The 12,417-nt window shown below is 42.0% G+C and overlaps 1 protein-coding gene across 1 annotated transcript in view; it reads right to left on the minus strand.

Moving 5' to 3' along the window:
• The window catches only part of SLC1A1 (solute carrier family 1 member 1), a 63,934-nt gene that overhangs the window by 17,787 nt on the left and 33,730 nt on the right, over positions 1-12,417 (minus strand). Inside the window, exons 6-9 of the mRNA XM_075931640.2 lie at positions 10,397-10,504; positions 8,774-8,958; positions 7,437-7,544; positions 515-637 (exon numbers count right to left, since the gene is read on the minus strand). Coding sequence (XP_075787755.2) covers positions 515-637; positions 7,437-7,544; positions 8,774-8,958; positions 10,397-10,504 — 524 coding nt within the window. The remainder of the gene's footprint in view (positions 1-514; positions 638-7,436; positions 7,545-8,773; positions 8,959-10,396; positions 10,505-12,417) is intronic.

Here is a 12,417-nt window from a genome sequence, read left to right on the forward strand (position 1 = left end):
TTGACAGGAATATAGGACTGGGTCAGACTGAAGCTACCTATATATTGTGGCATATATGCTCAACTCTAGGGGGTGCTGGGACCTGTTCCCCTACACATGCTGCTGAGGGAAAATCTTCTCGCATTGGTGCATGTGCCAAGCACACGCACCTACATTGAATGGATATGAGCAATCACTCGACGAAAAACTGAAAACAACACAATAAACAAAATGATATTGTGAGCAATGTACTAATTTACAGCTCTGTTTTCTGGAATTACAATCAAGAGATTAAGCACTAATCTCAAAAGCATTGGCATAACTCCAGGATAACTCCACTATAGTCAATAACACACTTTTGGATGCTATATAAATAATAATTTTAAGAGAAATACTTCCTCATAGGTTTATACTCAACAGATTTACAATGGTTCATCTAAGATCAGGCTGAGAAACACAGGCAGCAACGATATAAACTAAAGAGTTGATTATTGCCAAGTATATTAATGCTTGAGGGAGAAAAATGTTTGATTACCTGGAGGAGATCATGAGGGCTGTAAGAAGTGCTTGAGCCATCCCCATGGCAAACTGAAAAGGGTTTTTCCTTACTATTATTAAGTAGATCAGTGGCAGAACTATAATGGAATGGATTGCAAGTCTGCAAAAGAAAACAACCTGTTTTAAGAATTAGATCTATCTGATCTCATGATCTTAATGAGGAGCTGTTAACCAGTGTCCAGTACAGGCAGTCCCCGAGTTACGCGGATCCGACTTATGTCGGATCCGCAGTTATGAACGGGGCTTTTCTCGCCCCGGAGGATGGGAGCGGCGGGACGCCCAGATGCGCCGTGGTCCGCCGCCCCCATCCTCCGGGGCGAGAAAAGCTGCTCCCCGTCTCCCTGGTCTACAGGGAGACGGGGAGCAAAGCCTTGGAGCACGCCCGCAGCGGGATAGCCCGGGCGCGCTTGAGCTGTCCCCCTGCGGGTGTGCTCCGCGGCTTAGCTCCCCGTCTCCCGACCAGCAGACCAGGGAGATGGGGAGCAAAGCCTCGGAGCATGCCCGCAGTGGGACAGCTGCAGCGCGCCTGGGCTGTCCCGCTGCGGGCGTGCTCCGCGGCTTTGCTTCGCGTCTCCCAGGTCAGCAGACCAGGGAGACGGAGCAAAGCCGTGGAGGACTTGGGCGGTCCCGCCACCCCCGTCTCCCTGGTCTGCTGGAGGCGGGGTGCAGCTGGAGCCTCCCCCCCCAGCAGACCAGGCTTTTCTTGCCTACCCCTGGGGTAGAGCAGCTGGGGGCTGCCGGGTTGGTCCCGCAGCGCCGCTCCGGACCAACCCGGCAGCACCCCAGCTGCTCTGCCCCAGGGGTCCCCAAGTCAGCCGCTGCTGAAACTGACCAGCGGCTGACTACAGGAAGCCCGAGGCAGAGTTGCTCTGCCCCAGGCTTCCTGGAATCAGCCGCTGATCAGTTTCAGCAGCAGCTGACTTGGGGACGCCTGGGTTTCTTAAGTTGAATCTGTATGTAAGTCAAAACTGGCGTCCAGATTCAGCCGCGGTTGAAAGTGATCAGTTTCAGCAGCGGCTGACGCCAGTTCTGACTTACATACAGATTCAACTTAAGAACAAACCTACAGTCCCTATCTTGTACGTAACCCTGGGGACTGCCTGTACTGTCTTCAGAAACCTTAGAGCAACTCATATTGATGTCAGTGATAATTACATGCATGTATTCCAGGGCAGATTATGCCTACTTGGTGTTAGTAATTTTGGATGGATGCACTTCTCCTGAACAAATTTTTTATGGGGGGTATTGCATGTCTGTTTCCTGTATACAATATGAAATGGTTAAGAACCATTAATGTTTAACTGGTTAACAGTTTTAACATCCTTAATCAGAGTTGTTCCAAGTCAATATGATTATGCTGTTCTTTGTACTCAGGCCAACAATTTAGTCTTATCTCACTTGACTATTTATGAAAATTTATTTCCATAAAACTTCCTCTTACAATTAAAAAAATCCTATCAGCAGCTGAGAAATAGAGTTCTTCCTAAGAGAGAAGCCTGTCACCCAAGAACACAGTCTAGTACAGGTGTGTGGTCAATAATATTTGGTGGTGGGGGGGGGCGGTGCAGAGGGTTTGGAAGGTGACCAGGGGGAGGGAGTTGGGGTACAGGAGGGGCTGAGATGCGAGAGCAGGCTCTGGCTGGAGGTACTTACCTAAGCATCTCCTGGCCTGCAGCCCGGCAGCACCTCCAAGGCAGGCTGGGCTCCCTGCCTGCTGAAGCTCTTGATCACTTAAAACTACAGACTGCTCCCTCCATGTGGCTCTCAGCTTTGAGAGTGGGAAGATAATTGTGTTGTCCCCATCCCCCGGCCAATTTCTCAGCTCCGATTGGCTGGCTGTTTCTGGCCATTAGAAGGTAAGGATTGGTTTGGGGGCGAGGAGATCGCATGAAGCCTCCCCCTCACTGCAGAGCAGAGAGCCGCATGGACTGTGCTTTAAAAAGTGGCAACTGTATGTCTGAGGGTCCTGGCAGGGTGGTCTGCAGACTGGATCCAGTGGCTTGGTGGGCCACAGTCGGCCCCCAGGCCGTATTTTGTCTGTCCCTGGTCTAGTACCATCTTACAAACACCAAGATTTAAACAGTTCCTTGCTTTTAAAAAGATGAGAAGGAGCTGATAACAGGGACATTTATTTTCTCATCCTCTCCTCCCCAGCTTCTCTTTGGGCCCTGGCTCCTCTGGCCTGCTCATCATACATTTTAGGTCAATTCCTCTTTCTTTAGACTGATAGTGTGTCCCCTTTCTAACACACAATCTGTGAAACAGAGAAGCAGACACTAGAGTAGAGAGATACTGGGGATGGTGGAGAGTGAAGGAGGGGGATACTGGAACCAATTAGCATTTGGGGGGGAAACACTTGGAACAACATGCCCTACAGTGACTTGAAGGAGAGATATTTGGGGGTCATATATATTACAACCAGTCTGAGAGACATAATGGAGTTCAGAAACACATGAAGACATTTGGAGATGAGAGAAAAATTGTAGAAAGATTTGGGGGCATGGAAGAGAGAAAGACACACACACGCTCCAGGGTGACGGAGGAGCACATTAAAAAAGTGGAAGGACACAAGAAAGAAATCTGAAGACATGAGATGGAGACAGGAGAGAAAAAGAGGGGATGGAGTGGAAGGGCAAAGGAAAAAGGGCCCAATCCTGCATTATTTTGAGCACTCTTCACCCCCAGCAAATACAATGAAGTTTGAAGGTGTCCAGGAACACACATTGATCAAACTCAAAGAGAGGCATGTGAAAAAACCAGAAAAGATGGTTAGAGAAAATTCAGAACATACAGTTGCAGAGAAAGAGGAGGCCAAAATACAAAGACAGAAAAGAACAAGAAAAGGTCAAAATAACAAAGATTAATAATAAAAATCCGGCTAGGTGTAGGGGAAAATATAGTAATGAAGACAGGGAGGGACGACTACAACTGGTCTCCTACATAATAAATGTGAGCTAGGTATTTAGCTATCTAAAGATGGGAGAAGGAAGAGCAGGCATCTTTCCTTCACTCCTGCTGGCTAATGCCTGATGCTAACCTCACTTCTGTGAATCTGTTTATAAAATACTCCCCCTTTTGTTCAGTGTTTCAAAGCATGTGCTCTTTTCTTTGCATTTCCCCATAGTTAGCTACAGCAGAGCTCTGCGGAGCTTTCCATAAATCCTTCCTGCATAGTCAAGGAGAGTCGATCACTGGCCCTTTTAGGATGAGAGCCTATGGTCTGCAGGGCTGAAAATCCGGGCGCCCTTAAAGGGGGTGACCTTCAAAAAAGCATTTGGGACTTATTTACAAGCCATTATGCCCCAGGGCATGTGGCTGCTATCTAAACATAAAGATACATGTAGCAATACTTCATTTACTTGTGTCTACTTGTGTGTTTATACAGTACCCAGCAAGACATGGGCCTTATTAGGGGCCTTAGGGTTCTAGCTAGTGTAGTTCTAAATAGTGTAGTTGATTAACCGATAACAAAAGCTTAGGGGTTAATGCTATAGACTACATACATTTCCCTTCCCCTGACCTTGCCAGTAAATTTTTTAGCAGGCTGGCCAGCAGCCTGGCTCAGTTCTGGCTTGTGCTGGATTCAGAACCTATTCCTGCTGTGGCTCTGCATTTAAAGTGTATTAGGAGCCAGGTGGGCAGGCAGCTGGGTCCAGGAACTCAGACCCCCCCTGCCCGGACAGGGGCTGCTGCCTTCCTGCTCTGCTGCCTCTGTATCAGAGGGAGCAGCACTGGTCAACAGGCAACTGGTCCACAATGGAAACTGGCTTTTAAACTGGCTCCCCTTGTGGACCAGCTCCCTCTTAGAACCCTGCACTACTGCCTCTGTACTGTCGCTCCCACCCCTGGGGACTATAGAATAGTTAACTAACTGATAAAAAATCATGAGTTAAATATCAATTAACTGATATTTAACAGCCCTAGTTCTAACACAGAAGAAAAAAACTATTAGTAGGTAATAATAATATTTGCTGTCCTAGATAAAACTGAAGTCAAAGGACAGTAATAGGTCAGTTAGTGAATACCTTCTCCAGGCTATCTGGAGTTGTTAATGTACAAAACTGCTGAATTTATACTGTATCTTTCTATATGTTCCTAATTTCTGCCCATCGTTTGATTTATAACTAAAATCAGAAGAATTAATTTGAATGAACAGAGGTTATTGGAAATTATTAATTTCTGCCACCTTTATAAAATTGGCACAAAATGTTTCCACAACTAGAATGGAAATTTATAAAAAGAAATATTATCAGAATCAAGTATTTCATTTCTGAATCTGTAATAAATCTTAATTTATATAGTCATTACATTTCAAGGAATTACTATTTGAAATTTAAAATTATTTCTTGCTAGTCCCAATGTGAAAGCATACATAATTAAAATATACTTTTGAAATAAAAATAGGGCTGTCAAGCAATTAAAAAATTAAGCTAGATTAATCGTGCGATTAAAAAAATTAATTATGATTAATCACACAATTAATCGTACTGTTAAACAATAATAAGACTCCATCTGATCCCAGGCTCCATGTTGCGCTGCCCCTTTGCAACGCTGGAGCGGTGTTTCAAAGGGACAGTGCTGCACAGCTGATCCTGGGCGCCACTCGGGGCTGCCCTTTGAAATGCCACCATGGCGTTTCAAAGGGGCAGTGCCGCGTGGAAATGCACATTAATTGACAGCCTTAATAAAAAACCATATATATAGCAAAGATTCACAAAAAAAAAAAAATAAGATTGTTTCATTTCCTTTTAGAGAAGCTTGAGTTAAGCCCATTTATGTTAACATAAAAGCGGCCATAAGTCAGACCAAAAGTCCATCTAGCTCAGTATCCTGTCTGCCGACAGTGGCCAACACCAGATGCCCCAGAGGGAGGGAACGCAACAGTTAATCCTCACATGGTCCCTCTCCTGTTACCTATTTACTGACAGATGCTAGGGATACCATTCCTACCCATCCTAGCTAACAGCCATTGATGGACCTAACCTCCATGAATCTATCTAGCTCCTTTTTGAACTCTGTTAAGTCCTAGTCTTCACCACATCCTCTGGCAAGCAGTTCCACACGTTGACTGTGTGCAGAGTGCAGAAAAACTTCCTTAAGTTTGTTTTAACCCTGCTGCCTATTAATTTCATTTGGTGACCCCTAGTTCTTATATTGTGAGAATAAGTAAATAACTTTTCTGTATTCACTTTTTCCATACAAGTCATGATTTTATAGACCTCTATCATATCCCCCCTTAGTCTCCCCTTTTCTAAGCTGAAAAGTCCAAGTCTTTTTAATCTCTCTTAATATGGGACACATTCCAAACCCCTAATCATTTTTGTTGCCCTTTTCTGAACCTTTTCCAATGCCAATATATCTTTTTTGAGGTGAGGCAACCACATCAGTATTCAAGATGTGGGCATACCACAGTTTTATACAGAGGCAATAAGATATTCTCTGTCTTATTCGCTGTCCCTTTTTAAATCAGTCTTAACATTCTATTTGCTGTTTTGAATACCGCTGCACACTGAGTGGATGTTTTCAGAGAGCTCTCCACAATGACTCGAAGATCTCTCTCTTGAGTATTTGTAGCTAAATTACTCCCCATCATATTGTACGTATAGTTGGGGTTATTTTTTCCCATATGCATTACTTTACATTTATAAACATTATTACCCTCTCTTCGCTCAGTTTTCAGAAACCTTGTGAAATGCTTTTGAAGAATAGCTTGTGTCAGTATACAAAGGTGGGCACAAGCGCTGAAGCTGCTTTGGATCTGGTCTCTAAACAAAACATGAATAAATTCTCAGTACACTGAAGATATTTTGAAGCTGAAGCTTAAGGCAGCGAACCAACACAATCTGGATGTTATGCTTCAGTGCCTTGGAAGCAGATATTTAAATGCACCTAATTTAATGGTAGTGTAAGCACGAATTTATTTTTCAAACAGCGTTTTTTATGGGATATTCTTCAGAGGTGTAGATTATCTATTGCTATATTTCTCATTGCCGTTAAACTGTCTTTACTAAGTCCCCAGACCTACAAAGGGATTAGTGTAATGGTCACACACAAGGAAGATTTTGTAGAGTCATTAGATTTAAAATAGATTTTTTTTTCCTATAAGAGGTGCCCTGGATTAAAGCTAGATAGTAAATGCTACTTTTGAGACTTTGTCAGCGACTCTTGTCTCAAAGAATCAATGTCTCAGATTATGCCTCCGAATCAATTCACAGAGGAGATTCTCTGGATGCGAATCACCTGCTGTGTGTGGAAACTGCCTCCCTGAAATAATTTCCTCTCCTTCCCCAAACCATGGAGCTGGGAATAGGCCACAAGAGGCATAGTGTAGGGGCATAGGTTCTCAGTGCAGCTCATCCTAGCCTACAGATGCCCAGAAACTTTGAAAAGGGCAACATAACCTTTTCAATAGGCTGGCAAACCTGGGCTGCTAATGAGTTGGTGAGAGCAGCAGGGTTCTTTATGCCAGGAGATTTCCTTTCCCAGCCCCATCCTCCCTGAGTTTAGTGGAGGTATCACTCTATTTTCTAAAGCAACATTACCTACTGAGCAGTCAGTTAAGACAGAAAGTACTGAGTTCCATATACTCCTTTTCTTTTTATGTTGCAAGCAATGATGCTAGAACTAGGTGTATTGGATTGAAGCAGTAATAACAGATATCAAATACATGGTTTCTCTGATCAGCACCCCTGGTTGCAAGGCAGCTGGCAGTTTAAAGGAAAGGGTGCACTTCTAATGCAACATATCCCCAAATAACTTTAAGATGAGGGAATCTTACCTCAGATCTTATTTTCTGTCTGGGTATAGTAGAAGCTGGTTTGTTGTAGATAATGAAAATCTAATAAAGTGTGGTCCAATCAAAGCATATATTTTCATTTTATTTTTAAGGAATGACATACCCACATAGTACTGTAGCCATATAAAGACCCAGTTTGCGAAAGATTTCCCAGTCCTCAACTTCTATTATCTTCCCAGCAATCAAGAACATAATGCCAAGTGGCATACACCTATGGTGCACAAAATAGCTTAATTAAAAATGCATTTTCTGATAAAGCTGATGTTGCTACACAGATTGTGCCAATAAACAGATTTTGGCACAACAGAATATATTTTCTTTCTTTAATAAGAAATATTTATTTTCATCACTATAAAAATAAAGGAAAATTTGGGGTAGGAGTCTGTAACAATAGAATTTTACTCACTTTCAAAAGTATTACATTAGAAGTGATTTTTCATATGAAAACAGTGTTTGCAAATTTAGGTGTCAGAGTATATATAGCAGTAACCACAGTTCCACATGCAATGAGTAAAGACATATTCACAGAGGTTGGAGAAGTGGGCGAGGGATTACAAACTATGCCCCAATCCTGCAGAACCTTACATATGAGAGTAAAATCATGCACATGAAAAAGAGTTTGCAGGATTGGGACCTATAACCTTACTCTGGAAAGAGATCCAGATAGGAAAGTTCCCTTATTCTCAAGGAGATTGCAGTGCAGAATCATGGGCTATATCTCTCTATAATATATATATTAATACATCAGGACAATGCATTTCTTGTGGAGGACAGAACTATCAATCAATCGAGGCAAAAGCTATTGCTTTACAAGCTACACTGGCTCTCTTCAGATTGAGATCTCACATGCTTACAACCTGAGCCTATAAACTATTATGGTGTATGGTGCATACTGTCATGAGTGTTGATTTTTTTCAGGTCACAGTAATAAACTTGATGCTTTTATTTTCAGGTGTTTGCAGTATCAAGCCCCATAAAGGACTGGTAAAAATCATGCCCCTTATTTTGCAATCTGATTGCTACAAAATCTTATAACAAATAATGTCGCACTGAATAGGCAGGTAGTCAGACTGCAGGATTTTACTCCAATTTCAAAATTAAGGCCTGTGTTTGTAATTTGGTTTCCCTGTCCAAAATAAATGTCATATAATCTCAAAAAGCCTATTTTTAGTATTGGGTTAATGATTCTGAAGTTTCACATTACATGACCACTTTGTGAATACAGAAGTAAGTGAGGGTTCAAATTGCAAACTAGTTAATATTATAGTTCCTTATTTGAATTTGCAAACTATTTATTAGACTTACTTTTATTTTAAAGTAGTTTGCTGTGAGAAGTTTGCTGTGATCACACAGACTGTGATCATGCTTTCATTAAAGCTTATGGCAAAATTTGCTTAAAGGAGAGAACAAAAAAATACCAAGATATATCATTGTACTCACCACATGATGATCTGAACAATGTTCATTGTAGCATCGTTCAGTGCATTGAAAAAGTCCACCAGAACTCGTCCTTTTTCTCCCATTTCCCCAATAACAATTCCAAAGACAAGACAAAAGACAATCAAGCCCAGTACATTAATGCCACCAGAATACGTGCCTACTATTTTGTATTCTTTGGTTGTGTTCTGTAGATTGAAACCAGGAAGAGTGTTACTGAAAAGGAACAGTGTATATACTTTATATGAGTGCTAAATGAAAACATCTTATTTCACCGAAAAGACAAGGTGCCTGATTCTTTGGTCTCATACTTGCAGCAGGGAGCATGTGTGTTTGTGTATGGGGATTAAGATGGTTTAAAGATGCCTTTATGATCCTGTGGTTATTCAAGCAGGGATGGTAGAACAATCTGTTTAGTGGGGGTTCTGAGAGCCATTGAACTAAACTGTAAACCCTGTGTATGATGGAAACTACTTCAAGACATAGCATGCTGTTGTTAGAGTTGCCAGGTGTCTGGTTTTCAACTGGAATGCCTGGTCAAATAGGGACCCTGGTGGTTCTCATCAGCACTACTGGCTGGGCTGTTAAGTCAGCTTGGTAGTGCAGTAGGGACCGGAAACTAAGGCAAGCTCTCTACCTTGCTGGCTCTGCATGGCTCCCAAAAGTGGCTGCCAGGTCTCTGTGGCCCCCCCAGGTGCAGACTGACTCTGTGCACTGTCTCCACCCCAAGTGCCAGTTCCAAAGTGCCCATTGGCCAGGAACTGTGACCAATGGGAGCTGTAGGAGCATTGCCTATAGGCATGAGGGCAACATGTGGAGCTTCTTTGTGCCTAGAGATCACAGGGACCTATTAGTTCCTTCCTGGGATCAGCAGTATGTGTCACCAGGACCCCAAACCCCTCTTTGTACCCCAATCCTTGCCATAGCCCAGAGTCCTCTCCCACACCCAAACTCCCTCCCAGAACCCATACCTTGCCTGATTTTTTACTGCTTTCCACTTTTCCATTTAATTTAGGCAAATCTCCCCTTGCTCTTATGAGAGTTAGTTTTAAAAAAAAGCATCTGATCAATATTCATTATACTATTCTGTTCAAAATTTTGTATTCAGGTATTATTAAATCCCTTTTACTTTTTTCTCCAGGCTAATACTAGTCTTTTCTAGCTGTCCTCATACATAAGTCTTTCCATACCTCTGATCATATTTATTAAAACACTTCTTTTTCAATCTTTTCCTTGTGGAGCTATCAAATGATAAGAACATTTAACTACTACCATCAGGATGCCAACACATGGTCACATTCTATTTTCTTTCTGTAATATCCACAGGTATTTTATTTGCTTTTTAACCTCGGTTGCACATGAGACACATAGTTTGAGCGAGCCCTCCATTATGACTCTATTTCCTTCAGTGATTCAGCAAGTTTAAAATTCATCATCACATGAGATCTTTAGATTATTTTCCCCCATTGCATATCTTATTTATGTTCCAAATAAATGTCACCAACTTGCTCTTTGCTTCCTCCTCCAGATCATTAATGTATTGAACAAACTATATCTCAGTCTACAAATCCCTCCTTATTCTTATCTCTCTCTTTGTAAAACAGAATATAGTAATAAAAACCGTACCTTCAAAGCCTCTGTTGCCATGACATTTGTAACAAGCCCTCCCGCAAGCGTGGTGCTGTTTTTTTCCGGTACTTTTTTAAGTTTCAATTCTTCACGTTTGCTTTTATACTGAAATTTGGAGTGAAAAATTATAACATTTATTTGGGAATACCAAGGAAAAGAACAATGGCAAATCTACCCAGTAATTCAGAGCAAAAGACATACATTTCTGACTTCCATAAGATTTCTGGCCAGCAATTGTACTCAGATATGTGAAGCTTTCAAATAATTTTGAGTGACCGAGGGCACGTCTAAACTACATTCCTCTTTCGAAAGAGGAATATAAATGAGGCCGATCAAAAATTCAAATGAAGTGCGGATTTACAAATCTCGTGCATCATTTGCATAACTGCGTGAGAGCGCTTTTTCGAAAAAAGGTTTTTCAAAAAAGAAAATGCAGTCTGGATGGAGTTTTTTTTTTTTTTTTTTTTAAAACCCTTTTTCAAAAGAACCTGTACACCTCACTTTTCAGGAGTATGGGTTCTTTCAAAAAAGGTTTTTTTTTTCCCCAAAAGAACCCTGTTCAGACTGCGGTTTCTTTTTCAAAAAACCTTTCTTCGAAAAAGCACTCTCACGCGATTATAGAATCATAGAATCATAGGATTGGAAGGGACCACGAGAGGTCATCGAGTCCAGCCCCCCGCCCTCAAGGCAGGACCAAGCTCCATCTACACCATCCCTGACAGATGTCTATCTAACCTGTTCTTAAATATCTCCAGAGGGAGATTCCACCACCTCCCTTGGTAATTTATTCCAATATTTGACCACCCTGAGAGGAATTTTTTCCTAATGTCCAATCTAAACCTCCCTTGCTGCACTTTAAGCCCATTACTCCTTGTCCTGTCCTCAGAAACCAAGAGGAACAAATTTTCTCCTTCCTCCTTGTGACACCCTTTTAGATATTTGAAAACCGCTATCATGTCCCCCCTTAATCTTCTTTTTTCCAAACTAAACAAGCCCAGTTCATGAAGCCTGGCTTCATAGGTCATGTTCTCTAGACCTTTAATCATTCTTGTCGCTCTTCTCTGTACCCTTTCCAATTTGTCCACATCTTTCTTGAAATGTGGTGCCCAGAACTGGACACAGTACTCCAGCTGAGGCCTATCTAGTGCAGAGTAGAGCGGCAGAATGACTTCACGAGTTTTGCTTACAACACACCTGTTGATACAACCTAGAATCATATTTGCTTTTTTTGCAACAGCATCACACTGTTGACTCATATTCAACTTGTGGTCCACTATGACCCCTAGATCCCTTTCCGCCATGCTCCTTCCTAGACAGTCGCTTCCCATCTTGTATGTATGGAACTGATTGTTCCTTCCTAAGTGGAGCACTTTGCATTTCTCTTTATTAAACTTCATCCTGTTTACCTCTGACCATTTCTCTAACTTGCTAAGGTCATTTTGAATTATGTCCCTATCCTCCAAAGAAGTTGCAACCCCACCCAGTTTGGTATCATCTGCAAACTCATTTATACAAATGAAGTGTGAGATTTGTAAATCCGTGCTTCATTTGAATTTTTGATCAGCCTCATTTACATTCCTCTTTAGAAAGAGGAATATAATTTAGATGTGCCCTGAGTTTCTTCTTTTGAGACACTGGGAACTCATACAAAGATACTGTGGTTCAAATTCTGCTTCCCACCCATGAGGTGCACAATATGGAATCTGTGCAGTTCCTTGGGGATGGAGCAGGATTTCTGAATCCAGCACAAGAGATCTGCAATCCATGGGTATAGTCAAGCAAATATTCAAATGAAATTTCTGAGAGTCACTATTGAGAGGTTGGTAGTGAAGATGGTAGCCATGAGGATACAAAAAAGGTTCTTTCCTCTTTGCTCCTGCAAAGAAGCCGTTTACAAGACTGGTGCAAGGTGTAGTATTTGTCCCTTATTATATACATACAAAATTACTACAGGTTGGACCTCCCTCGTCTGGCACTGTTAGAACCTAACTGGTCCCAAATGAGGGAATTTGCTGGCC

The sequence above is a fragment of the Pelodiscus sinensis genome, chromosome 6 (genome assembly GCF_052426305.1).
Source record: "Pelodiscus sinensis isolate ZL-2025 chromosome 6, ASM5242630v1, whole genome shotgun sequence".
Taxonomy (NCBI): domain Eukaryota; kingdom Metazoa; phylum Chordata; order Testudines; family Trionychidae; genus Pelodiscus; species Pelodiscus sinensis.